This window comes from Eucalyptus grandis, chromosome 4 (genome assembly GCF_016545825.1).
Source record: "Eucalyptus grandis isolate ANBG69807.140 chromosome 4, ASM1654582v1, whole genome shotgun sequence".
NCBI classification, from domain to species: Eukaryota; Viridiplantae; Streptophyta; class Magnoliopsida; order Myrtales; family Myrtaceae; genus Eucalyptus; species Eucalyptus grandis.
This window is the reverse complement of record NC_052615.1, coordinates 35404695-35432198: the sequence shown is the minus strand read 5'-3', so window position 1 is coordinate 35432198 and position 27504 is coordinate 35404695. Positions and strand designations below refer to the sequence as shown.

The 27504-nt window shown below is 40.9% G+C and overlaps 5 protein-coding genes across 6 annotated transcripts; 3 read left to right on the top strand and 2 right to left on the bottom strand.

Moving 5' to 3' along the window:
- Positions 1-35: 35 nt before the first annotated feature.
- LOC104442121 (E3 ubiquitin-protein ligase RHA1B) lies at positions 36-2820 on the top strand. The gene has a single exon (XM_010055436.3). The coding sequence runs from the start codon at positions 2026-2028 to the stop codon at positions 2521-2523; it is 498 nt and encodes a 165-aa protein (XP_010053738.1). The 5' UTR covers positions 36-2025; the 3' UTR covers positions 2524-2820.
- A 2370-nt stretch (positions 2821-5190) lies between these two features.
- On the top strand, positions 5191-6591 carry LOC104442119 (neurogenic locus notch homolog protein 2-like). The gene is made up of 4 exons (XM_010055434.3): positions 5191-5565; positions 5761-6037; positions 6130-6191; positions 6284-6591. Exons 1-4 carry the CDS (start codon positions 5327-5329, stop codon positions 6318-6320), a joined length of 615 nt encoding a protein of 204 aa, XP_010053736.2. The 5' UTR covers positions 5191-5326; the 3' UTR covers positions 6321-6591.
- A 39-nt stretch (positions 6592-6630) lies between these two features.
- Positions 6631-9857, bottom strand: LOC104442120 (hypothetical protein). 2 transcript variants are annotated; one of them, XM_039311175.1, is made up of 9 exons: positions 9391-9857; positions 9196-9217; positions 8339-8395; positions 8171-8252; positions 7911-8006; positions 7703-7827; positions 7593-7611; positions 6981-7276; positions 6631-6752 (listed from the first exon to the last, which is right to left on the bottom strand). In XM_039311175.1, the coding sequence occupies exons 1-8, from the start codon at positions 9488-9490 to the stop codon at positions 7001-7003; spliced, it is 777 nt and encodes a 258-aa protein (XP_039167109.1). In that variant the 5' UTR covers positions 9491-9857; the 3' UTR covers positions 6631-6752; positions 6981-7000. The 2 variants fall into 2 exon arrangements, with proteins under 2 accessions (XP_039167109.1, XP_010053737.1); XM_010055435.3 differs by lacking the exon at positions 6631-6752 and having other exon boundaries at positions 6781-7276; positions 9391-9854.
- Positions 9858-10489: 632 nt separating this feature from the next.
- LOC104442118 (pentatricopeptide repeat-containing protein At2g46050, mitochondrial) lies at positions 10490-13182 on the bottom strand. The gene has a single exon (XM_039311316.1). The coding sequence runs from the start codon at positions 13179-13181 to the stop codon at positions 11202-11204; it is 1980 nt and encodes a 659-aa protein (XP_039167250.1). The 5' UTR covers position 13182; the 3' UTR covers positions 10490-11201.
- Positions 13183-17232: 4050 nt separating this feature from the next.
- On the top strand, positions 17233-20608 carry LOC104442117 (G-type lectin S-receptor-like serine/threonine-protein kinase SD2-2). The gene has a single exon (XM_010055430.3). The coding sequence runs from the start codon at positions 17522-17524 to the stop codon at positions 20228-20230; it is 2709 nt and encodes a 902-aa protein (XP_010053732.2). The 5' UTR covers positions 17233-17521; the 3' UTR covers positions 20231-20608.
- The last annotated feature ends 6896 nt before the right edge of the window (positions 20609-27504 follow it).

The window sequence follows — 27504 nt, the reverse complement described above, 5'->3', positions numbered from 1 at the left end:
GATGACATGCTGTTACTTAACGATCAATGGAAGCTGCTGTTGTTTCCTTCATCCTGACAACCACCAAAGATGTTTGCTGGGTGGTTCTTTGTAGGAGTTCCTATCTGTATGCCTTTATTGATTAGTCTCTGCTTCCCAGAATATCTAGATTAGATCTCAGAGAATACTGGACTTGCCAAAAAGATTAAACCTGCTGCACTTTATTCTATTTGTCCATAACCTATGGAAGTTTGTAGTAGGGCTGTCCGATTACTAGTTTCCAGAATTCCATAACCGTATTCCCCTAGTTCATAGACGAAAACAATCTCAACCTGGGTTTTGGGTCTTTCGAAGTGAGGAGAAGTATGGGGTAATTATCTGAGAAATGGAGGGGATGGGGGAAAAATCTTCTTATTCGGTTGGAACTTGGGAGTTTGGAGTTTTCTGATACTGTTTTTCTGTTATTATTATGTCAGCTTTATGAACTCTATTGTTGGAGCTGTCTTCCTGTGTTTTGTTTATGTCCAGATACATAGCGTCTTAATGTATACTTGCAGATGCTTGATGATTGATGCAAGAAAGAACTGATAGCACGCATCTATAGTGCTACTTCTTCTTACAGATAGTTTTAGCAGCCTATGCAAGGGAAATTCTGCGCATGTGTGTTAGCATATCATGAGCATCAGCTGACCTAAAAAGGCGATTGCTTCATTCAAACGTTTAGAAGTCCTTGATTGTCAATTTCTCTCGAGAAAGGATAATTCGCTAGCTTTGCCAATGTGGACGAATGTTTGTAAATGTGTTGTTTTGTCTGGTGATCTGTGTGATGCAATTTTCTTTGGAGCGAGGAATTAAGAGGTCACGAGCATTCTGACCGTAGCAGGATGAGAAGTAGAACTTGCTTGGAGCAAATTGCTGCTAGAACAAATTGCCCTCTTATAGGTTGGTTTCAGTTGTTTTAGCTTTATGTTCTTCTGATACATCGAATTGCATCACTTTTACAAGTCAAGACAGGAAAACCACAACTTGAACTTTGTTCTTTGTAAGTGGTAAAACAGAGCTATAGCTGCATGGGTAGAAACGTACACACTTCGCAATTCCATGTAATCTACTACTTTGATCAGCCGAGCACAAAATGGATGGGTGAGTCACCCACCAGTGAGATAGATTTGTTTTAGATTGTTCTACCACCAATTCTACAGGCACTATCATTTGGCGATATGATCAACATCAGCTAGTGAAGAGTGATGCTGATGGGGTTGAGATATTGGTCATGGGGCGCATTTGGGCCGTGAGTGCTCTGCCCTCCCATGGCACATCCAATCTTGGCACTGCAACTTGCAACCAGAACTCAGCCTTCTCCATGCCTAGTCCCCACCTTCAGCATTCTGACTCATCTAGGACTGAATGAGATTCGGATAATAATCAGCCGGTCCAAGCAATTTTCACGGCCCACCGGGTCATCATCGACCTACCCGATGAGGTAATCCCCATGCACGAAATCTCGGTTTTTCCTTAAAGCTCAAGCTTACGCCTTTTGGCTACGACCAATCATAGTTTTGTATAGTCTGGTTCTTAATTGTTTTGGCTGTTGCTGAGTGGTCTAGCCTAGCCTCGTGCCTGCTAATGCATTGGAGCAAAAATGCTATTAGATTGCTTAATCATGTCATGTGGGGATTATTGATGAGGCACTTGCTTGCCTTGCTCTCCATATCTTGGAACTGCGCACATGCGCAGGAGCTTCAGGGTCAACTTTTCCACGCAATAATAAAAAAAAGCATCCACAGGTAGTTCCTTCGCTGCAGATCACTGGCATCTATCGGTCCATCCAGAATCTTTCGCTCACAGCCTGGGATTATATCATCGTCCCACTCGACTTCGCCACTATATATCATCATTCGTTCATCGCTCAATCTGCGAACTGCCCATCACCTCCTCCTGGTCCTGCTCTGCCTTCCTCTGTCTCTCTCTGTCTCTCTCTCTCTCTGTGGCACACGCACAGGCAGAGGAAAGCACACTCCAATCTTGCTTTAGATACAAGAACCGATGGGCTTTCCAGTTGCTTACACCGAGATTTCCTTACCGAAGCTCCTGTTCCAAACCATCCCCTTCCTCCGCCTCATCAGGATCCTCGTCTCCTCCCTCCTCCGCCTCCTGGGCTTCCCGGATTTCCTCGAGATCGACCCTCCTCTCCCCGAGAGCCGAACGCCCGTCCGCCCGCCCGTGTCCGCCGTCCTGATCCAAGAATTCCTGCCCCTGGTGAAGTACCGGGAGTCGTCTGACCCGCCCGAGAGCTGCACGGTCTGCTTGTACGAGTTCGAGGCCGGGGAGGAGGTCAGGGAGCTGAAGAACTGCAAGCACGTCTTCCACAGGGGCTGCCTGGACCGCTGGATGGACTGCGACCAGCGGACGTGTCCACTTTGCAGGACCCAGTTCTTGCCCAAGGGAATGCAGGAAGAGTATGACGGGTGGCTGTGGGACGCTGCTGCTGCTAATCCTGGGAGCGGTGTTCTTGAGCTCTACGGCGATTACAGTTCGATTTAGGCTGTGGGTGGCGGTTCCGCGAGCTTGTATATATAAAGGGCAAGTTAGTTCAGATCCAGGAATCAAGAATAAGACTCGAAACAAGAAGAAGAAAGGTTTTTGCGACTGCTTTTTCTTGATGTTTACTCCCACAAAGAACCGAAAACGATGACTGGTTTCGATATGTCAATAAGGCCTTTTTGGCTCCCTTCTTTTTTTGTGAGATTTTGCGGTGTGAAGATCTTCTCTCTTTCTGTCATGGCTCGTTGCCTATTATCTGATACAGAATCAATCGTGGTTTTGGAGTTTCCAAGAGAATCGCTTTCCTTCGTGGCTTCCACTTTCTTTGTCTGTGTTATTGAGGATGTCTGAATCGATTTTGATTCACAGAGGAAATGAATAACCTTGGAGGTGTGGAGGTGTTACAATTGCAATCTAAAAAAAAAAAAAAATAAAATACTCGAGCGATCTGATGAATAGATGTCCAAACAATGGGTGATCAGCTCCCCAATCCGATCCGGTCCAAAGGCCCCAAATGCATAGGAAACGAACGGGTTATTTGCTCGTAACGGTCGAAGTGAACAAATATTTTAACCATTTACATTAAGCACACGCTTCCCTCTTGCATATGAGGAGAAATGGGTTTGACCCTCCATCTTTACCGGATAGAAAATAGTGTGAAGCAACAAATATTTTAGCCATTTGCATCGAGCACACGCTGCCTTCTCACATATGAGGAGAAATGGGTATGACCATTCATCTTTATGAGATTGAAAATGGTATGAACAGATGAATATTTTAGCTATTTGCGTCGAGCTCAAGCTCCCTTCTTGCAAACGAGCTCTTCCGGGAGCACACGCTAGAATCGGAGGTGAAATTTTTTTGGTAGAGTGCTCGATCAGACAAGCGATTCCTACCTACCACGGATCCCATATCACCCTTGAACTCTTTTATTCAAGGTCCTCCTTTTCTTTCAGAACCGAACATTCCAAAAAGTAGTCGATGAGCTTAGATTTAAGATAATGGGTTGGGTTGTTAAAGACCGTCGGCCAATGTGGAGAGCGAGACTAGTCTTTTGGATCTTGTCGTCATCGATCCGAAGGGCGACAAAGTCGTGAGTTTCCTTTAACTATTGTAATGCGAACGATACGTGACCGGCGTCCATGTTGTAATAATTTAGCTTCTGCTGCTTCCATATGAGATGGCCCGCAAGCATTAAATATTGATTCTCTGTTTCTTTAATTGGGGAAATGTTAGCACTCATTTGGCTACAAAAAGAAGACTTCGGCGCTGGGGGCTGCAAATTTTCTTATTGGGTATGAAAAATTGCTATTCTGTCCCGACTCCTTTGTCTCTGTCTGTGTAAACGTCACGCGTTAGCTAAACGAATCAATTGCAGTCATCTAAACTAGTACCTGTGAACACTAAGAAAGAAACGCTGACAGACATTGACAGTGTCCTGGGATTTGAACTAGAATTTCGTGCGGGAACCATCATTCCCAGGCTGCGAAAGATTTGAGAATTTCTTGCTTGAATCCAAGGTCCATATATCACATGTGATCGTTATTTAAATTTCGTTGAACTCATATGAAATTCAGATGATCAATAACTGCAGTTAATCCCATCTATCCTGCACCGACCCAAGTGTCTGTCCAAAGAACGGGTCTCACTCTCATGAATGATTTGAGAATCTGGAAAAGTAGGATGAGGAGGAATTGATGGAATTACAAGTCCAGACACCGCATCCCTTCCCATGTAATGCATTAGAAGGTGTGCACTTGATTTACAGAATAATTTCCCATATTGTTCTTTGTTGGTCCTAATATATGACCTTCATTTAGCCAGAAGTACTGTCAAGAAAAGGGGGAAAAAGAGTATCACGCATCAGCTGATGTTGAATCCATGGCATTTGCAATGCTTTAATCAGCCAAGACAGCATAAAGTTTGGGGTGTCAACTGGTTGGGTCGGCTGTGGCACAATGCCAGACTGGCCTGAAGCAAACGTCTTGAGGCAGTTTCCTTCACCCAAGCCTGACACAGTAATTACCCGACCCGATATTAACCATTTGATTTGGATATTTGGGTATGGAATTTATTATAGTCTAAAGAAGACATTCCCTTTAACTGATCTGTAGAGAGATGAATGGAATTTTAGTTGGAATATGGATTTCTATCCGCTTTCCTCTCCACGACAATGAATTTATCGTGAGAAGTATATCCTGAGTACTCTCCGCTTTCCAATTCCAATAGTGTGTTCTGACTACTCAAATAGGTCACATCAAAGAATAAAATCGTATCTGTCCTATAAAGCGCTGCTAACTTTGGACCACGCATGCCTTTTTCTTCAGTGATTTTTCTGCTTTTGTTTATTGAAGATACGCACTCGAGTTGCTGGGTCCTTCATGGCCGGGCTGGTCTTGCAAACCAGCCTTTTTGTAGGCAGATCTGAACATGGAGATTTGTCTTGGGAGTTTTCCTTTTTTTCTCAGAAATTTAGGACAATCTAGGCAAATCAACCTTTACATGGACTCCATGAGTTGACTTTCATGGACTTCGAGACTCCATGATTAAATAATCCATCATTTGGTTCTCCAATAGAAGAGCATTCTTGCATGAAAATGGATGGGAAGAATCAAAATCTAATGTGTATTCGGTGCTTAATAATTTAATAGAGTCAAAGAGCTTGCTTCAGCCATTTTCACAGCTTTGCTTTAGCCTTAAGACACTCTTGTTTGATCTCAAGGCAAGACTCGTAAAATGCACGAACTTGGGAAAAGAAAAGTTGTGGGTGCACCGTAGATGCAAAGACAATTCACTGCTTTCTATGTCTCTCTTCCTCCTCTTTCCACAGCATAACTCAAGAGAATTACTGAAGATGGCCGCAAGGCCAAGAATACTGTGGCGCATAGTTCTATGTTATCTGTTTCTTGGATCAATCAATGCGAGTTCTCTTTGGTGCGAGGACACTCGGTGCAGGACAGGTTCCTGCAACACCAACGGAGATTGCATCTGCAAGTTCCCTGATCCTTCAACTATATTAGATGGTGATCGGCTTTTTCTCGGGTGATTATTTATCATTGCATTTTGCACTTCAATGTTGTTCCGTTCCCTTTTTCACTGCCAATAAGATTTGCGCATACCATATCTCCAATGTAATGGAATGATTTTTCAAATAAGACATGCCACAGTTTCCCATGTTGATAGTACTTAGCTGAATTGCTGAAGTAGCATTCTTGACATTATCTGCCGGGATCACAGTGGAAAATTTTGCAATGAGGAGATGGTGATGTGTGATGGAACGAACTCTTTTTGGTGCGAGCACGGGGGGAAATGCGAGGAGATTGTGCAGGGTGAAAAATATAGATGCAAGTGCCCTCCAGGGTACAGTGGTGAGCGCTGCGAGTATTCGGGGTGCATTGTGGCGGGATCTTCTGCTTCCACGGGGCGGAATGCTTGGTTGAGGGAGAGGCTTGCGAATGTCCTTCTGGCTGGAGAGGAAGTGCTGATTGTTCACACCCAACAAATTCCACTACAGGTCTATCCCAATTTCATTGTGTAGATTTGCCATTATTTCCTCTTCAATAGTTTCATACGATCAGCGGTCAAACGAAATATCGTAAATTGCAGGTTCTTCTAAAAGTACATCTTCAACCAGATCGGATCGGTGGGGCAAGGATGATGACACGAGTGTGAGTATTGTTCGTTTTATTTTTCTGGTTCAATGTTCTTCATTAACTTCGATTACGTCATGATGTGCTTTGTTCTGTGTTTCTGCAAGCAGGGGTTGGTGCCGCTCTTTCTTGTTCTATGTTCTGTAGGAGCTGTACTGGGACTAGCTATTTATGCCCGGAAATGGGTTATGAAAAGACAAAGAACTTCTCTGAAGTCTCAGCAGTTATCGGACATGCCGCCTTACCACCGCGTATTGGAAGAGGACAACCCCAATCAAATCTCTGTAGAAGACACACACAATGACGATTCACATCTTTAACCCAAAACCCTCATCCTGCCATTGGAATGTTCTCCCACTGGAAGTTATTGAGAAACTTTGTTGTCAAAAACTAATCCTGTCTTCTTTACTGTTAGACATTTGATGTATGTTGCATTATTGTCTCCATAGCATGGACACTGGACCAACAGCTGAGCTTGGCAAAACTTGTGCGTGTCCTGGGAGCTACCCAAATTATGCATCCCAACTTTGATTATGCATAGTTTACATAACGTAATGACAACACCTGACCAAGGCAAAACTAGAAGAAAACTCAAGTCATTATGAGCTAGATAATAAAAAGATTATTTGTCTATTACTGCATTCACTTAATGTCAGGGAAAACACGTGCGCGCGTGGGTAATATAGTTATCCATCGGCTAATGTCTTCCATCTATAGCACCAAAAGTTAGGAAATGTGTGGTTAATGCTGTTGTTGTACAATCACTTCTTTGAAATAATGAGATGCACATGTTGAATAGTATTTCACCAGAAAGTTGCACTGGTTCTTCATTTGGGATGTCCTGGATCAGGATAAGCTGCAGGTGGATGTCCTGGAGGAGGATAATAAGCAGCAGGTGGATGTCCTGGAGGTGGATGACCTTGAACTTGTGGAGGAGGGGGATATCCATAAGGTGGCGGCCCATAAGCTGGATGCGGTGGGTGTCCAGCCGAAGGAGGAACTGGCTGATTGATCCGTGACATCTGCTGCACCGGAGGCACAACCATTCCAGTTTGTTGCCCAAACTTACCGTCTCTCTTGTCCATTTCAATCTTATGTTGGGTCTGGATACAATCCAAAAGTCAGTAACTAAGCAGTCAAATTCTCTAGCGAAATGTTCTTGACGTTTAAAGTACTTGAATGGTAATACATGGCCGCTAAAGATGACAGTCATTCGGAACCAAGATGTTTAGACTGCTTTCCGATGATCCAGCTACCGTTTGTCAGAATAGGAATGGAAAAAGATTACAAAGGAGGTGGTAGACAGCATTCCTAGAGCCTCCTTTAGTATAATCTGATTTATAGCGACACAGATATGAAGGGGAATGGCATAACTTCCTGATTCATTAGTATGTAATTGATGGTAGATAAGTACTGTACCTGCATACAAGCACACACCCTGCAAGATGATGCAGATAAAAAAATCAACACCCCGATACAGGATACATCACATTCAAGCTGGTGAGAAGGGTAAAGGGAAAGCCTCTTACGTGCAATAAACCATGTCAGATAAGCAAGACAAGCACTGCGAAGCATCTTCAATTTCCTCACTTCCAGTCAAACAAGCAACCAAGGAACATATACACGCCAATTGTTGGAGGCAGAACATGAATGCCTGCATGAGAAGGTGATCAGTCATGGAGGAGGTTGACATGCTTAATCAGCGTGATGGAAAGATGAGGGGGCATGAAGCATTACAATAATGCAGTTATCGCACTGCGTTGTCTGTATGTTGAATTCATCTTGCAAAAGGAACCGGGTTGAGGCAACTGAGTTCGCAAAGCAACAGAGAACCTTAATAACACGAGAAGTGAAAAAGACAAGACATTGATAGCATTAGTAATTAAGAAACAATTTAGCGGACATGTAATATACAAAGCAAGCAGAAGCTTTCTAAGTACATAGACAGATCAAGGAAGAAGCCGGAAGAGTGGATTGAAATCAGACCGAGTTTATACCTCAGTGCAAAGACAAATTTCAGGGCACCGGCTTTCTCCACACCTACCACTGCATGGCATAAAGCCAGCACAGCATGTATACCTGTAATATAGTTGAATTGGGAATGAAGCTCAGTGTCTATAAAAAAAGATTTTCTGCCAGAAAAAGGCTCTAGTGCCATCAATTACCTTGACATATCATTGTAAAGAGCTCGCTTGCGCAGCATATATGAAGCACACGGACCACTGCTCAGGGAAATGAAGAAATGGTGGCAATGATGATTATACAGAATTCTGACCGTAACTATCTCTTGATGAGTAGGTCATGATAGATACTATCGACGATTCACGATAAATGTCGTAAAAACATTGTCATGACAATAAGATCAATAGGAAGTCAATTGCGTTTTAATTGAGAGAACACGTATGACTTCCTAATTTGTCAAACCTAACTCGACATACCAAGTTGTGTACCACAATTGCATCGCACACTCCACAAGCTTTCCATTCAAATATGTAGCGCATCATTCAGGATATTAAATATCGTAACCCTTCTTAGTACTCCTATCATTACTCATTCACAATTAACTTCAGACTTATGCTGCTTGATGATGAGAAGCTGGTGAATTTATTATCTTCTTTTCGAACCATCCTTTATATTTCAGTTCCAATTTGACTGTCCAGGGTATCATGACCGTCACCCCAGTTGCAAAGTGGAGATTTTGAGATCACATTGATCCATTTTCGCATTCCCTAATCACGACTCTTTACTGATCAGATGCAACTAATCCATGTTTATCTATCATAATCATGCAAAAGGTACAATGTGAGCATACACATGCTCTTCGTATGAAAAAAATTTATGACACAGCTGATCAACAGAAATGGCTCCTGTTGCAGGTCTTATATTGCAGAATGGCGCATAAAAACAGCCTGAAACATTACGTCACATGCATGAACTTGATAAAAAGTGTGACATGAGCACTATTATATCAATTAAAAATCTAAGTTTCAAAAAAATAAAAGATATAATGGAGAAGTCGTACCACAACCCTGCAAAGCAACAATCTGCGCAATAAAACAGAAGGAGCCGGTCAGTCATTTCATTTCATCAAATCAAAACATTTCGAACAATGACAGAAAATTCATGATCCAGAAAAAGCTACAACACATCGATACATCTCTGAGTAGTGAACCTAGTGGTAGCAAAACGGGGAGAAGATGAAAAAAAGAATGATTACAAGGGAAATCGGCGCTGATGGCGCCCGTGAGATCCGTGTGCCAAACATTCCTGTAGTGCTGACGCAGCTCCATCTTCTCTGCGCGGATCTGAAGCGCCATCCTTTGTCTGTACAGATGCGATGAGCAGAGCGAATCCGAAACAAAAATTTTATGTACAGAGCCAAGGGCCGGTTATCAGTTTTAGGGACAATGGATGGAGAGAGACAGAGACAGAGAAAGAGACAGAGGTACGAGGAAAAGGCAAGTGACGAATCTGGGTTGTTGGGAACGTGCAGTTCTTGTCAGTGTAAATATAGGCACTTCCCGTGGGATAACTGCAGCTGTCATTTAGAAAGCTTAGGCTGAAATTTTCTTTTATTGCCCATGGCAGTTACATCTTCAGTTCCATTACAAGCTAAGCCCAATGCTAATCGGACGCGGAAACTTAGGCTGCCTACAAGGAGACCTGAAGATGTGCTGGACATTTCATAGACCATGCCAAGCCTCCAAGGTTGGAAACTTCTTCTCTCTTATCGTTCTCCATGACCCTTTTGGGTAATCGTGTCTTGCCCGCAAACTAAAAATTACGAATGGACTTTTCTTCTTCTTTCTCGGCATAAAGTCAAAGATAAGCTTGTTGTGCAGTGGCTGGTAGGTGTGGCAAGACAAATATGGTATGAATGTGGAAAAAGTTGTGTGGTCCATGCTACCATCTATGAGATTTCATGTGGATCCGCCGTCCTAATCATATAGTATGGTCATCTTGATCTTTTTAAGTCTAGCCGGTACCTTCTTTACCCGTGAGCCACATGAATAAAGGGTTCACCATGCATTAAGGTGAGCGCGTAAGATCTCCTGAAGACAAAATTATATGATAAAGGGATAAAAATAGTTCATGAGTATGCCTTGTGAGTTGTCATCATGCAAATATAGTACAGATCAATCTTCTACTTATCTACGTTGTCTAGAAACTCGACCATTTTTTTCTGATGTGGGTTCTACATTTTACTTGCCTACAAGATTCTCCGCACAAGCAATAGTCACTACTTTCTCTGGAAACCTTATCTTTCTTGATGAAATTATTTTCATTTGCCACCTTGAAACTGGAACCAAGGTTTTCACTTTGTACTGCACAATCATGGTCAATCAGACTGTATTAGAAGAATAAACGAGAAAAGCACTCAACTTTACTCTCGAGGCTACTGGGAAATATGTTCTCAAGGGAAACAACATGCTTCTCTTAATCACGATATCTACACTACACATTCTGCGCCCCTAACTCCTCTTCCACCCGCTTATCTTCTGTATCTAGCCTCCAATCCCGGGCTCAATCTGGTTTCATATTATATGAAGTAATCTATCTTCTCGGGGAAGAGAAAACATTGCTTTGCTATAATCACTTCCTGTAGGAATTCTTTTTAATGACATATTCGTTCCGTTGTCCATTTCCAATTGGACAGGCGTTCCATTAAATCCAATTGAGGAAGAAATGAGCTCTTTTCGTTTACCATCCTTCTTTTAGGATGACCTTGACTTCTTTTTGAGAGACAAAACTTTAGGTCCTTGCTATTGGCCATCCATCGTGGTCCACAATAACCATCCCACTTTTTCTCCAGAGAAGCAATCGCTCGGCTTTTCCAGTGTGGTGGCTATGGTCTCACTCCAGGAGGAAAGTTCCATCAATTGGCCCCTTAAGTGCACATCTTCTGAGCTATAGTTCAGTGAAGCTCTACAAAAGCTCTGTTGATACCACTGATTGCAAGTTCATTCTCCACCGCATTCTGAAAAATGGGTCAATCTGATATATCAAGCGTGCATTCTTTGATCCAAATCAACAACAGAATTGGAAGTCACTGTCCTCCTTGAGTTGCCTGAGCAACGTTCTGAGCAAAGCATATACTTCAAAGGCTTGTGGGAGGGACTTGTCACTTGAAACAAATGCCTGGACGCGACCCGACAGATGAATCCAGCTACAACCAGCAACTTTGTTGTCACAACTGTTGTCCCTCATCTTTTTCCTTATTCTTGCTACGTCTGTCCACCTTCCTTCTGAAGCATAGATATTCGATGTAAGACTGTAATTGGCAGTCTCATCCGGCTCCATGGAAAGTAGCATTGCAGCAGCTTCATGCGCTAACTTCTCATTGCCATGTACTTTGCATGCCCCTACAAATGCCCCCAGCATATCTGCACGTAGCTCTGGCAGTTTGGTCAACAAATCATAAGCCTCATCCAGAAGACCAGCACGTGCAGCAAGATCGATTAGAGATGCGTATTGCTCCACATCTGGCACAAGCCAATATGTATTGATCATCAAATCAAAGTAACGAAGGCCCTCACTTACCATTCCGGCATGAGCACAGGCAGAGATAACCCCAAGAAAGGCGATTTTATCTGGCCGTATGCCACAAGATAACATCTTCTCAAAATTCCCTGTAGCTTCTTTAGCTAGACCATGGAATCCATATCCACGGATGATCGTACTCCAAGTTACAAGATCAGGTTCATCTACTGAGCTGAAACATTTAGATGCACTGTCCATGTGTGCACATCTGGAATACGCATTTATCAGAGCATTTAAAACCGACAAGAAAGATTCAAACCCCCTTTTAATAGTATGAGCATGGATTTGCATTATTTCAGATGAGGACGATGTATTGCTGCAAGAGCTAAGAACACTAGCCAAAGTCAATTCGTCAGGGGAGAAGTCTTTCTGGAGCATTTCTTGAAGAAGCTTCATGGCCATTGTTCCATTTGCAACCCTTCCATATCCTACTATGATTGTGGTCCAAGAAACGACATTCTTAAAGGGCATCGTGTCAAAAGCCTTCCGAGCATTGTCTATTCGCCCATTCTTTCCATATGCATCGACAAGCGCACTCGACACTAAAGTATCTGCATCAAATGAAAGTCTAATCACAAGACCATGAATCTGCTCAACCAATCGCCCTCGTCCTGAAGTGGCACAACAGCAAAGCAAACTAGAAAACGTAAACTCATCGCCTTTCACTCCAGCCAACTGCATTAAATTGAAGAACCCAAAAGCCTTTTCAGCTGAGAATGTCGAAGCATAGCAAGACAACATCGTGTTCCAAACAGCCAAATCCCTATAAGCTACTTCATCAAAAGCCCACCTCGCTTCTTCAACTTGACCACATTTCCCGTATAGACTAATAAGACCATTGCTGACAAAACAATTCATTCCGACCCCATATTTCGTTATAAAACAATGCAACTGCCTACCAAGATGAATGTCATCAGACTCTATGCAAGCTCGAAGGAAACCATTGAATGTCAGGAAGTCCGGATTCACCAACTCCATCAACATCCTCCTGAAATAAACAACCAAGTCAGAGAACAGCCCAGCATCAGCGCCACGAGCTGCGGAGCCGCAGATCAATGTGTTCCACGTGACGACATTCTTCGTGGGGATTTCGTCGAACAACGTCCGGGCATCGTAGTGCTGCCCACATTTGACGTAAACATCCAAGACCTGATTCTGCAAGGACAGAAAGCCACACAGCCCGGACTTCACCACCCGGGCATGCACTTGCTTTCCCTCGCGAAGGCGCCGAGACTTCGCCGAGACCCTGAGGGCGCCGGAGCAAAAGGCGCGCGTCGAGTCGGAGCAAGAATCGTCGGAGCGAGTCAGCCGGGAGCCTGGAAACGAGACCGCCTCGGCGCCGCCGTTTTCGGGGGCATCGCGGCGGGTCTGAGGCTCGGAGGGGGCTGCCGAATTAGTTGGCGCGAAGGCTAACGGCCGTTCGAAATGGACGGTGCGGATCGAGCGGGCGCGGCATCGGGCAAGCATCCGACGGCTGTTGTTGAATAGGCACCGGTAAAAGAACTCCGAGTTTTGCTTTGGAGGAGGCACTATGGACCTGAACCCTTTTTATATTTAACACCAAGTTCCATCAAATCGAATTCTGCGTCTGTGTATATATTTATTTTCCGTAACTCAAGTTTTTTGCCACGACTTTATCGACTTATCAAATCCAATGGCCCAAATTTTACTTCATCGCAAATTTCATTTTACCAATTTGATAATCTCTTGCTAAGTAAGTTCTTTGTAATTCTGGCCAATCTTGTTATACTAAATAATTGAGGGAAAATGACACGAGTAGATATTGAGTTTTAACTTAATGTACAATATTGTTCTTAAAATACTTTTGTTTAATGTGGCTTTTGAATTTTTTTTTACATGTTCAATTTAGTCTATGAATTACACAAAAATTTCCAATGTTGTCCCTAAATTTCAATTAATGGAAGGATGACGTTAAATATTTTTATATAGTTTAGGAATTAAATTAAATATTTTTCAGAAGTTTATGAATTATATTGAACAAATTAAAATGTCATGAACAATATTGCATATTAGGCTAAAATTCAAGGACTACATTAAATGAATTAAAAGTTTATGGATAATATTATATATTGGGTCAAAATTCATGAATTATTTGTATGATTAAATCAATAATTAAAGATACATAGTGTGATTTTCAAAGCAGTTGTTAAACTATCCAAATCATTGTGCTGCGCAAGACAGCATGGCAAGCGCAAGCCAAGTATATTATAATTTTTGCTTCCTCGGCATGCAAAATCACTAATTAAACTTGATGGAGGTGATTTAGATTAAAGAAAAGATCATGCTTCTCATCGCGCGCGAAAAGTCCAAGGCTGTAGTGATCGGGTCAACGTCCGTATGGGAGACCCCGCTTCCCGATCTTTTCATGTCTTTTATTCGCCAGGCTCATAATGTAAATAAATAAATTGTCGTTTTCCGTTGGTTAGGTATGCTTCAATTCTAGAAGCCAAAACGAATAGAGCTAGTGGAAATTATCACAAGATGCATCGACTCTGGTAAATGAGATAACGACATGAATGATATATAAATTTTGACTTAACATGCAATATGATTTTTAATATAATCTTTAAATTTTAGCCTAATGTGCGATATTATCTTTAAAATTAATTTTTTGTTGCGATCCCTGAACATAAAATATTTTTATATAATTTAGAGACTAAATTGAACATGTACAAAAAATATATACACCATATTTAACAAATTAAAAATTTAGAAAATATATAGCGTATTGAACAAATTTAAGGTTTACGGAACCACATTAAGCATTGCGTTAAAGTACAATAACTATTTATATAATTTAATAGGGGTGAACATGGTTTTAAAGTAGAATCGGACTAGTTCTCATTGGTTTCAAGTTCTAGGTTATACAACAATTGATAAGTTTTTTAACGTGGGAACTGAGAATTTGTTTTGCTGTGTTTTTCTTGTTCATGATATTGTAGCATTCCACGATGCTTAATGATAAGTATGTAATATAAAATCACTAGTCTAAAATTTTATTTTGGTGATATTTATGACTGATATTAATATTTTGTTATGACTCGTGATCAGTGAATTGTGACAAATATAAGTCATTAGAAATGATGGTTTACTAAAATTGTTCAATTAAAAATAGATGTAGAATATAGGTAGACTTTAGAGATTTCAAGTTCTTAGATATGTATGACTAAGTTTCAAATATAAAAAATTAATGAACCTATTCCAAAGTAGGTTTCAGATTTTGAAATCGGAAACCGCTTAACCCTAGTTGTATGAACATTTCTGATCTATTTTTTTAATCAATTATAATTATTTATGGAGGCGGAGGGGGGAGAGCAAAGATCAAGGGGCGGTCCAATTGTCCGAGCCTCGGAGGTCGCTGTCCCGACCGCGGTTTGACTACGACGGCGTCTTTGAAATCTGATGCACATCGATCGGTGTCCGTCGTGGGCCCCAGTTACGTTATGAACCGACAAGAAGAAAGGAAAAAAGAAAAGAAAAAAGCGACGGAAAAAATGATCTTAAATCTCGTGCGTGGGGAGATATTCTAATTATTAATTGGACTTTCGAGGCGAGGAAATCTAATTTCCCTTTTCTTTTTTTTTAATTCCGTTCGAAAGTATATATTTTTATATTGTGATAACTTCCCCAGAAAGTTAAATGGACCTCGTGGCCAACTTTGGACTTCACCACCGTTGTCTGCCACTTCCGCCATTTTCAATCTCCCTCCCGCCCTCCTTCCGTCCTGGCCATTCTCACTGGATTTTACGAAAATGCCCTCGCTCTCTCTCGCGTCGCTATCTGAAAAGCCTCCAACATAGCTTTTTCTAAATGGCTGTGGGGGTGAAAGAAATTGTGGGTGGGAAGTGTGCAAAACTTCTGAATTTTTTTCCATCCTCGCGCCAGAATTTTTCATCCGAATTTTCACCATGCCTAATTTCATGCGCAGCCCAAATAGAGATCCAAAAATATTCTCTGATTCCACCATTTTATCTCGATCAAGCAGAGAAAACATATTATCTTTATGAGATTGCGTAAAGTTAATGCGTCTAATAATTAGCAAGCACCCGTACTCTTATAAATGTCTATTCTTCCGCAATAACATTATTGATGGTCCCTCTACTTTTATTCGGATTTCAAAATTGTCCTCCACTTCCCTTTTTTCGGTTAAAAATCATCCTTTTACTTTTTAAAAAGTGTCACCGGTTGTCTTTGATTAATTCAATAAAAGATTTTATCAACGTTAAGTTAACACTATTAAGCACTTAACTCGATGGTATTATCTTTATTCCTATTCTTTTGTCATTGCTTTGAATTGACAAATATTGCCCAACTCTGCATTGGATTGCCTAATACCTTTGACGAATGCTCATCAAAAGAAGAGAGAGAAAAAAACAAAGGTTAGGTATGTTTTACTTAATAATCACCATCTCCCATTATAAATATAGCCATTTTTTTTTTCTATTCACTTGACTAATGAATCACGATGCATTAGATTGATTAGTACACGAGCCGGCTGATTGACTAGAATAGAAATTGAAGGGGTGATAATGACATTAAATAAGATTAACATCAAGGGAGGCGCTTCAATAGGAAAGAGGAGACATCAGTTGACGGCATGGGAGTAAGCATGACAATCGCGAATGGCGCCATTGCGATCACATATGTTCATGGGACTTTGAGCAGGGCAATTTTTTCATTCTTAGACGGTCCTACCTTTGACCATACGTACCATTACCATCGTCCCGTATCCTGCGTTGTCTCTTAGAACCATATAATTAGCCCATACCCATTATTTCATAACCTAAGTTATGTGGTATATCGACGGGCTTATGCTGTGTACGAAGAATTATTAGGTAAGCGATTAATATAAAAGTGAAATTAATCTGGATTGTCATGCAACGTGCACGTATAATAGTCTCATGAATGCACGAGATAGGTTACCAACACAAATAATTTCCGAACTTTAATTCGATATATAGTGTAATTTCCGAAATTTTAATTTGCTTAACGTAATCATTGAATTTAAGGTTAATATGCAGTGTGATCCATAAACTTTTAATATGTTCAAATAGTTCTTAAATTATACGAAAACATACATTTTCACACAACCTAGAGATTATATTGAATACGAAGCAAAAGTTCATAGATCACATCAAATATATTAAAAGTCCATGGCACATTGAACTTAAATTAAGAGATTACATTAAATAAATTAAAATTCCAATTGCCACGTTACATATTAAGTTAAAGTTCACGGATTATTCGTGTCATTTTTTCTATGAAATATTTATACAGCATTGAGGGCATGAACCATCTTTTTATTTTTAACAATTACAATTAGATACATTGAGCTTCTTCATTGTAATCTCTTTCATGATGTAAGAGTAAATGGTTGGTTTTGGTGAGCCCGAAATACGTTCAACTATTGCTCCCTCTTTCTGATCTATGCTCAGTAGTAGGAGCTCAAAATTCACATCCATGTCGATCGGCTAGCTCCCGGAACGAACAAGGGTATTCGCGTCTTTTCGCCAGAAAACGACAGGACAAAATTCGCAGGTCTTCTTCGAGCTGTCCGTGAGCGTCAGTGGAGGTCGGAAGTGGGGGAGCTTTCGGGGGAGACCAGCTGCTCCTCTACTTCGTCTTCTTCCTCTTCCTCTCCGGAGCTCCTTTCTGCATCACTTCCCACGCTCGAGAGAGGGCTCCATCGAGACACGCTCGCGGTCGGTCCTTTCGCCAGCCCCGGAAGAAGCAACCGTCCTCGCGCGGCCCCAGGCCAAGCATGTGCGGAATCAAGTGAGCGAGAAATGTCGCCACCCGCCATCGCTCCCGTCGCCGTTCTCGCCTCCCTCCTCCTGGTGCTCCCGGTCCTAGCCATAGATGGCCCGCCGCCTTCGAGCTCCGGTAACGCCACCTCAAGCGTCGGCGGGAACTGGGTAACCGAGCTCCGGGCTGGACCGGCTCTCCGGAGGACTCTCGAAGTCCGCTCGGCTGCGGAGGCCCGTTATCAGATGAAGAAGATCGCCGCCGTCGGACCAGGAGCGAGTCGAGATGCATTGCCCAGAGGGAAGAAATTAGAGACGACCCGATTCGTTTTGCTGGGGAATTCGACGCTGCAGAGCGAGAACGGCACGTTCCGGCTCGGGTTTTTCAGCACGAACGGGGATTCGGCTTGGTACTTGGGAATCTGGTACGCCTCAACCCCAACTCCGACTTACGTTTGGGTTGCGAATCGCGACAGACCCGCCAAGAATCTAACGTCGTCGACGCTGGAACTCACCGACACGGGTCAATTGGCGGTGAGAGAGTCGGGCGATTTCGTCTTGTGGCAAAGCGGGAACACCGAAATGTCGTCGAAAGTCACGTTTTCGGACAGTGGGAACTTGATTCTGTGGTCGAGGGAAGGGAAGATCGCATGGCAGAGCTTCGATTACCCGACGGACACGTGGTTGCCGGGGATGAACCTGACCAAGGACCGAGTATTGGTTTCTTGGAGGAGCTCGTCGGATCCGTCGCCGGGTCACTACTCTCTGAGGCTCGACCCAGATCATTACGGTGCGTTCCAGCTGGTCTACGACTTCGGCAAGGTGTACTGGTCCACCGGGAACTGGACCGGCGAGGCATTCTCCGGCGTGCCGGAGATGACCATACCGTACATTTACCAGTTCCACTTCACCGACCCATTTAGGCCGACAGCTTCTTTCGGGTACTCCGAGAGGTCGCTGGACGGCGCCCTCGGTCCGCCACTGAGCCGGTTCCAGGTGCACATCAACGGCCAGCTCCGGCAGTACACATGGACGTCGCAGACGGAGAGCTGGAACACATTCTGGTCGGCGCCCGAGAACCAGTGCAGGGTCTACGGGCTGTGTGGCAATTTGGGGTTCTGTAGTAGCAGGACATTGAGGTCCTGTGAGTGTCTCTCTGGGTTTAGGCCTGTGGATGGTGAGGGTTGGGACTCCGGGGATTACTCTGCGGGTTGTCACCGGGGGAGTGAGCACATATGTGAGAAAGATGATGTTTTTGAAGAGGTAGGTTTGATGGGTTTTGAAGGAAGCGCTGTGGTTTCAATTTCTGGGAGTCGGAGAGACTGTGAGAAGTCTTGTTTGGGCAATTGTTCTTGCATTGGCTTGTCTAACAATGAAAAGAGCAATTTGTGCAAGAACATTTATGGGTCTCTGCTGAATCTCAGGAACTTGAGTGCGGATGCCACTTTCGAGGACTTGTTGTATGTGAGGGTGCAGAGAGGAGGGATTGTTAAGGAGAACATATCAAAGAGTATCGTCTTGGTGGCCAGCATTGTTGGGTCGATTGCGATTTTGGGTTTCTCAGTGTTGATATTGTCCATTGCTCGGAATAGGAGGGAGAAGGGAAAAGGGAAAGAAGGAGATGAAGAATTTCAGGTATTGAACTTGAGGGTCTTTACGTACAAAGAGCTTCACATGGCCACAAGAGGGTTTTCCGAAAAACTCGGACATGGTGGCTTTGGTGGAGTTTTTAAGGGAATTTTACCCGATTCCACTCCCGTTGCAGTCAAACGCCTTGAAAGGCAAGGTGGTGGGGAGAAAGAATTCCGCGCTGAGGTGTGCACCATAGGGAACATTCAGCATGTCAATCTGGTAAGGCTTAGAGGTTTCTGTTCAGAAAACTCTCACAGGCTTCTGGTCTATGATTACATGCCAAATGGTCCTTTGAGTGCATATTTACGCAGAGATGGTCCAAATTTGAGCTGGGAGGTTAGGTATAGTGTGGCAATTGGTACTGCAAGAGGCATTGCTTATTTACATGAAGAATGTAGGGACTGTATCCTCCATTGCGATATCAAGCCAGAAAATATACTACTGGATGGCGATTTTTCAGCCAAGGTGTCAGATTTTGGCTTGGCTAAGCTGGTTGGCCGGGACTTCAGCCGAGTCCTAGCTTCTATGAGAGGCACATGGGGCTATGTTGCGCCGGAGTGGATCTCTGGCGTGGGAATCACGACCAAGGCTGATGTCTACAGCTATGGGATGACACTGTTGGAATTGATTGGTGGCCGCCGCAATGTGGAGGTGCCGCCATCTGCAGGTGGAGAGGGCGGGGCCGGCGAGAAATGGTTCTTCCCACCGTGGGCAGGCCGCCAAATCGTGGAGGGGAATGTGGCGGGAGTGATGGATAACCGGCTTTGTGGGGCGTACAACATGGAAGAGGCAGAGCGGGTGGCAATGGTGGCTGTGTGGTGCATACAGGACGAGGAGGACGCGCGGCCAACAATGGGAATGGTGGTGAAGATGCTGGAAGGTGTGGTGGAAATACCCGTCCCGCCCCCGCCCAGGCTTATACAAGCCCTCGTTTCTGGTGAATCTTTCCAAGGTTTCAGGGAACATTCTGGTATTAGGATGTCTGCAGTTGGTAGCTTTTCTGGTGGTAACATGGAAGCAGCCAGCGCTGCTTCTGAATCTTCTTTTGGTATTGTCTCTTCCCCAGCAAATGTAGATTTACCTGAATCTTCTACTAACAAAGTTAACCGGCAAGTTTGAAATTAGTGTCTGAGATTTCGAGGTTTTTGTGCCTCCTGCTCTAGTGCCATAGTTGCTGCAGCAGTTCAGGTGTTGTCCTCCTGATTCATATTTCAGGATGCAGAATGGAAGATGCATAGAGTTTTTTGCGTAGATATTGATGAGTGCTTTCAGCATATGAACTAGTCCGAGGAAACCGAAGTTTTAATCCTTCTCTTACGGTCAATCACTCCTATAGTTAAATTCCCGGTACAAGGCTAAAACTCTGAAACGAGTTCCTGGAGAATAAACTGGTACTCACTGCTCGCTGGCACTCGTGGGTCATTGTGCAAAACAGGAACTTCTTGTATGGATGTGAAATAGTTTGCTGTCATGTTTTCATGACGCAATTTTGACAAACGAATCAGCAAGATGTTAGATAGATACAGAGGGATATGCTTGGTCCATCATTTCGCTGAAATGAAAATGAAGGGTGGTTGCATCTGCTCAAGTTTTGTTTTCTTCTCTGATTATTCTCAATCGTGGAGTGTAATTAGCATCCCCTCCCTGGCCAGTTAGGGCGGGCTGTGAGTGGGAAGCATCGTAGGATAGGCTTTTAGCTTTTCACAACCTTTTCTCACAAAGCTTTAAGGTCATGGATTCTAGTATTGATCTGTCAATTACTGGTCCACCGAGGGACCTGAATACATTCTCAGCTTGAAAAAGATAGGCTATGAATGCGACGGCCAGCATTTCCAACCAAAACCTATTTAAATCTACCTTGTCCAGTATTTGATGTTTCTGGTTATTATATTAGTTAGTTATATTCAGTAAAAAAATCAAAAATGGATTTAAACTCAATTATATGAGTCATAAATGGATTTAATATAAGTATTAAATGGGTTCATCTCTCCTTCACTCCGTTTTTTTCGCTATAGTTTCGGCATGAATTTTCTTAAATTGGGTGAATATAGGTGCATTTTAATAATATGGGTCGGGTTGGGGTATAAGTCATTAAATTTGTGTTATGTAAAAATGGTTAAAATGGGTTAATGTATTAATTTGAGTTGGATTATTGTCGACCCGACATAGGTCTACTTAAACTTAAAATGCAAAGAAACTACAAGGCTGAAGAAGTCTTGTCTCTAATTTTCAAGCCCTATTCTCCACTCACAATAATCCAATCAGACAAAAAAAACCGATTTACACATGTTCTTTCCCCCAACTAATGAAGAGATCTTGGCGGTATTGTCTTGGATTCAAATCTGGGTGATGTATCCATGAATAGGCAGAAGCTTGCGGGAAAGTAAGTTGGGGTCTTGATTGGCCCAAGCCATAATTAAGGGACAGCTTCGGAAGAGCTGGCAAAACAGTCAATCTCATGTTTGTTTTTCTACTTCACGTGCGATCTCTTTTCAGGGCTAAGGACTTCCCGTGAGGCGGAAACGTCGTCTTCGCGGAACCGTGCCAAGGGTATCATGAGCCTTGTGGAACGCACTAATCATAAATTATGATGCATAGACAGAGCAATGCAAGGGAGAGCACTAAGTCATCACCATAAATTTAATCGACCCTGTCTTGATGGACTATGCTTGTTAATGAGGCTGCAAGCCAACTTGTTGGGACCAAAGCACTGAATTTGAGCTAACTTTTGAGTCTCCAAGCAAATGGTTGATCTGATCTGCATATATCACTTGAGAGGTGTTTGAGTTAGAAATTTCCTATAGATATTTTTTGATATTACTACTGCTAACACCTTAATTTTGTTGACCTCACTTAGTCTTTTATTTTATTGTATAAAAATGAGGAGTATATCCCGATCGGGAAACAAAATTATTATTAATTTCCATTTGCATATTAAAAGCAAATTAGCTTAATAATGACGGGCCTAAATAAAATGCATTCTAATTAGAAGGGAGCTGACGGGTTTTAGCGGGGAAATTTTAAACTTTATTAAATGATCTGAACTGAGCCCGCGATAATATAAAATTTGGCAAAGCCCATTGAGGGTGGGTTTAATTCAACTTTGGAAACGAATTTTGGATGTAATAACAATGTTAAAAGCTAAAACTTTTCGGGGAAATGCAAATTGCTAAAACTCTTTGCAAGACAACTTTGAGTTTAAATAGTGTTTGGTGAAAGAACTTTTGCAAGAGACTTTGATTCCATTTTTTTAATAATTTTTATTTAAAAAAACTTCACTAGAGCCAAAGAAGGGGTTAGGCCATTGGTGAGCCAAATCTGGAGCCCACGGCCATCAGCTGAGTCAAGTGACCCTCTACAAGGGCTGCATGACTAGGTGACTACTGCCTGAGGTCGCATGACCTCAGGCAACCGTCGCTTGGGTCTTGCGAATGGGTGATTGGTTTTAGGGTGGTGGAAACTAGAATTGAAACTTGGAACCTACTTTGTTATAATTGCTTCCCAGTTTTTGGGTCTTTGAACCTACCATGTTTGCTTGGAATCGATTTTGGAACCTACCTTGTTTTTCCGGTTCGATTCTAGGGTCTACACGAGAACTTGTTTTCTTTTTTTGTTCCTTGTTTTGGATCATTTTTACAGAAAAAAAATATGATGCTATAAATAACAAAACCATTCAAAGTAAAAGATCAACAACATAGATTCTTATATGCCAAAAGCAACAATTTATAAGATGAATACATAGTTATGTACAATTATAAACGATAAAAAGTTCAAACACATAACATAAACCATAAATTATAAAATTCCATTCCCCATTTATCCATAAAAATTTAGAGGAAGAGGAAAGATTGGCAAGGAGTTTCAAGGAAGGACCAAGGATAAAAGAGTCCCGAAATTAGAATTTTGGGGAAAAAGAAATTAGGGTTTTGGCCTTTTTAGGTTATAAAATTAGTTCCAAAACTAGTCGTTCGGTGGCCGAAATCGTCGGTCTAGTTCCCGAGTTGATATTCACTCAGAACCTATTCTTGGACCAATTTCGAAAATTTGGAACCTGTTCCTAAACGGGAATCGATTCCTAGGCCTATTTTTCGGGCGGTTCGTTTAGTTCTCAGGTAAGACCGATTTGGTTCTACTCCTCTAGTCTCATGACTTCAAACAATTATCGCCTAGGGTCGCGCAACCCTCACCAACCAACGCTGGCCTCCTCGACCTTTGTCGGTTGCTCTCGTGCAAAGAATATGTATAGTAACAAGGAGGGGTAAAATCGAAAAACTAAAGAATTTGTGAAGGTAGTTTTGGAAGAATAACATTTAACACTAGTTTTAGCATCTCGCAAATACTATTTTGGAAGGTTGGTCCTCACTTGCTTTGGGCTTTCAGCATTCCCAAGGCTAACATTTGACTCGAAAACTACTTCAAAAGAGTTGCCAAACACCCTCACCATTCCCTCAAGGGATTTTGGAGGCTGAAAGTCCCTTAAAAAAGCTGAACCAAACGCATCTTGAATATATTTGTTGGATGAAAGTCACATGCATTGTACATAGGAAGCGCCAATTTAGGAAAAATTGCAATATCTCATCAAAATTGGAAGAAATAAAGTTATTATCTTTGGGAATTTTAAATATAGGGAGATAATGAGATTACATTTGGTCGTCTGAATTTTTAGTTAGAAGATGATTGAATAGGATAAGATATGAATCTAAAGACTTTCATATATCACATCCACTATTTGGTGAATCTTCAAACTCTATTTTGTCATTTGTTTGTTATGAAGGACATATTAGTGTAAAAAAAAAATCTAAAGATGTATAAGAATCTCTTATGATTCACTACTAAAAAAACTACAAATACATAAATAGAAATAAGCTCCATCAATCAACTTATGACTATTGTGCAATTAAAGTTTTAAATAGCAAATGAGCTCATTAAAGCATTCTAAAGCCACAAGTTTGACTATGATAAGAATGTAATTGGCTATAGTAACATTAATGAGATAGATCAGCTAGTGAATGTCAAATCTAGGAAAATAAAGAAAACATCATCATTCACCTTTGCGATTTTGAAAAGCGTATTGTTTTGACTCTCTTACCACATTCATGAAACTTCAACGTAAATCACAAAGAGAGGAATTTTGACTCTTCTACTGCTTTTGTGGACAATAGTGAGTCTCTAGTTAATAGTAAGCAAAGCTTTCTTGTACCGATTGAACTGCACCAATGAACCTTGTCACAAACCAACCCGATTTGATTTGATTTGTTAAGAATTACTGAAGATACAGTTAACTTGTTTGAGTCGTTTCATAGATATGTTTGATAATTGGAGATATGATGTTTGAGACTGAACATTTGGACCCTTTTTGTGCATGATAATATTGATGTCAATAATGTAGGGTGTTAGATTTTATATGTTATTAGATTAGGCATATGCATGATATAATATATATGTAAAAAAAAAAAAAAAAAAAGCTGCATCGCATTTAGTGTAGATTGCATTTATGCAAGTTTTCTAATTTAAAGTTCATTTCTTAGATGCATTAGGAAGCATGTAGTAATTTAGGAAAAGCATAAGTGCAAATTAGGATTTAATATATTATTTCCTGATTGTTTAAAAGTCATTTTAGGCAGTTCTTGCTTTACATCATAAAAAGAAAATACCAAAATAAATAGCATTGTATGTTAGGTCATCTTTTAATAAAAGTCATTAGTTCATGTTAGTGTTCTAAAGTTTAGTCTTTTCTTTTTATAGAAAGGACAATAAAAAATGTTCTCACCCAGTTTAAATAACAGGGTTAATTTATGGTTAGTCTTAACTCATGTCATAGGAATTGCATATAGTTGTATAAAGTTATTAATATAGTTGACATGTCATTTAGAAGCTTACACAGTCCATTACTGAATGTTAGATTAGATTCACATAGTCAAAGTATTTAAATTAATTCATGTTTATTTTGAATAAAAGAAAAAAACCCAGAAAGAATTACTCGTCATTGGATTTAGAAATTATGTTTAGGTCGTGCTTATATTGTTTGGCTTCTAGTTAACGTTTTGCAGAACATTTGATGTGCTGGGCAATAAAAAAGCTTTGCTTTTGATTTGTTGGCATAAAGATTTTTCTATCTAGCTAAGAAATTTATATATCGCTTTCATTTATTTAATGTTAAATATTTGTTTGCACAACCGCATGATCACTCTTTGCATGTAAGTGGTTTATGATTAAAATTAATCAAAATTGTTTGTAAAATATTTTTGAAATAAAGAGAAAATGTACCGAAAAGACATTAGATTTGTCTAGCATAATTAAGTTCTCATATTCATGAAATCTCTAGTTTGCAGAAGTAAAATGTTCTTTATATTTTACTTAGATTTCTAACCGACTCATAATAGATTATTGACAACTCTAAAATGAATTAAATTGCATGTTTCAATGATTTAATTGAAATTCCAAAGTTGCAATCGATATGAACTTGGGATATTCCCCGCTAAGTATTTGCATAATAATTAATTAGTTTTCCTTGGTGATTCACCTGTGAGAATGTCATGACAACTATGTTAGAGACAAATCTACCTTGTCTTTGTTGTCTCTTTCCCTTTTTTGTCCAACATGCAAACACTAACCCGCTTTGTCATGAGTCATGACAACTGCATAACATGTAACCCTTTTTTGTCATTAAGAACAACTCTTACTCGTTAGTAGAGACTTAAGTTCAAAGGTTCTTGCAAGTTGAAGTACATACAAATTTGAGTTAGAATTGGTCAGAAAATCTTTAGTTCCTATTCATTTTGTCGAGATGTTTTAGAAAGATCAAATTTGGGGAGGCCAGTTCTCTCTTGCTTCTCAAATGGATTCGATCTATAGGCTTGAGTGGTTAAGACATGCGTCGATCTATCTTAGATATTTTTGTGGACTTGGACTATCACATAGAATATTTCTTTCAAACAAAACTGCCCAATGCAGCATCCTTTTTTATTATCGTGTCTCTTAACATATCGTAATGAAGGGCTGTAGGGATTCGTGATCCAAATCGGGGAGAAAGGTAATATTTCAACAAGTGACGGTAAATTTTCAGCTTGTAAAATGTATGTGTTTTGTAGAACCGGCTTACTCACATGCACATCACAATAATTGTCACAAGAACATTGCCCCTTCTACATATGTAACCGCCAATTCGTTCTACATGTAACATGTTTTGGATAGTAAGTGATGAAATGCATAAGATAAAGGAGGTATACTAGGAATCCTCTTGGAGCAACCTACGATTCTCTCTCTCTCTCTCTCTCTCTCTCTCTCTCTCTCTCTATTACTTTACGAGGCCCAAAGCCCTTTTCTACTCGGCCTAATGGGCCAAGCTACCTTCATAAAGTGAGCGAGGGGTAGTTGAGAGAGATAATTTTAGTAATTAGTGTACATATAAAGATATTGTTAAAAAATGTATCTAATTTTTTTATATAAAAAATTATTTTTGGAATTTCAAATAAGGGCATTTTTTTCTGTTGACTGACGAATATTCTAAAGTGAAAAGTAGGCGAAGGTTATTATGAAGGAAAATTGTATTACTCCATTTATTATTCATTAGAAAAAAGTCAATATCTATATATTGATATATGTATTTTGCTTAAAGGCTGACATTTCAAATTATTACAGAATAATGATTTTTTTTTTCACGTGTCACCCCATTATCTCCATCATCCTCCTCCTTTGCCCCTCCCACTTCTCACGTACCAGATCTCTCTCTCTCTCTCTCTCTCAAGCAGACTCTCATACCCATCAGATATAATATTCCTCCCTTTAAAAGAATTTTTCCTCCTTTCACACTACACACATGTCAATTAAATTATTGCACTATGTAAGCAATAATTTTCTCTCACACACACGGATATATATGTATATAGTAGATAGTGATTTCCGAAACAACATATTAACAGAATTTTTTTCCATTGATAAATTAAAAAATAATAATTTTAGAGGGACGAGGTGATCTCGTCTTCAATATTAGTAACAAATGCCACGGCCTTCGATTCCAAAATTAGAAAAGTTCATTAATTACCTATTTAAATAAGTTTCCAAAGCTTCGATTCATTAAAAGTTATATCGCTTAAATTCTCGGAAATCTATTCGTCAACTTTACGAGATATTCTCGTCAAATCCCATGTTTGATAATGGTATGTTGTAATCAAGATGAGAACGATAAATTGAGATATCCCAAGAAACTGAAAAAAGCGAAAGGAAAAGAAAAAGAAAGAGAACCAATAAATTCAAAAAAAAAAAAAACTCATAAACCTAATCTCACCCTTGACTCAACCACAAAGACTAGTCATTTATTAACCAAGGTTAGCCAATCATTTCCACTATAAAAATGATGATGTGGGGTTGCTGTGAGAGATGTCCCTCAAAAA

Coding starts and splice junctions, on each gene's coding strand:
- LOC104442118 (XM_039311316.1), bottom strand. CDS start 13,181: ATGCTTGCCCGATGCCGCGCCCGCTCGATCCGCACCGTCCATTTCGAA.
- LOC104442117 (XM_010055430.3), top strand. CDS start 17,522: ATGTCGCCACCCGCCATCGCTCCCGTCGCCGTTCTCGCCTCCCTCCTC.
- LOC104442119 (XM_010055434.3), top strand. CDS start 5,327: ATGTCTCTCTTCCTCCTCTTTCCACAGCATAACTCAAGAGAATTACTG. Junction 6,038..6,129: donor CCCAACAAATTCCACTACAG/GTCTATCCCAAT, acceptor CGTAAATTGCAG/GTTCTTCTAAAAGTACATCT. Junction 6,192..6,283: donor GCAAGGATGATGACACGAGT/GTGAGTATTGTT, acceptor TTCTGCAAGCAG/GGGTTGGTGCCGCTCTTTCT.
- LOC104442120 (XM_039311175.1), bottom strand. CDS start 9,490: ATGGCGCTTCAGATCCGCGCAGAGAAGATGGAGCTGCGTCAGCACTAC. Junction 9,218..9,390: donor CATCAGCGCCGATTTCCCTT/GTAATCATTCTT, acceptor TTTATTGCGCAG/ATTGTTGCTTTGCAGGGTTG. Junction 8,253..8,338: donor CTTTACAATGATATGTCAAG/GTAATTGATGGC, acceptor ACTATATTACAG/GTATACATGCTGTGCTGGCT.
- LOC104442121 (XM_010055436.3), top strand. CDS start 2,026: ATGGGCTTTCCAGTTGCTTACACCGAGATTTCCTTACCGAAGCTCCTG.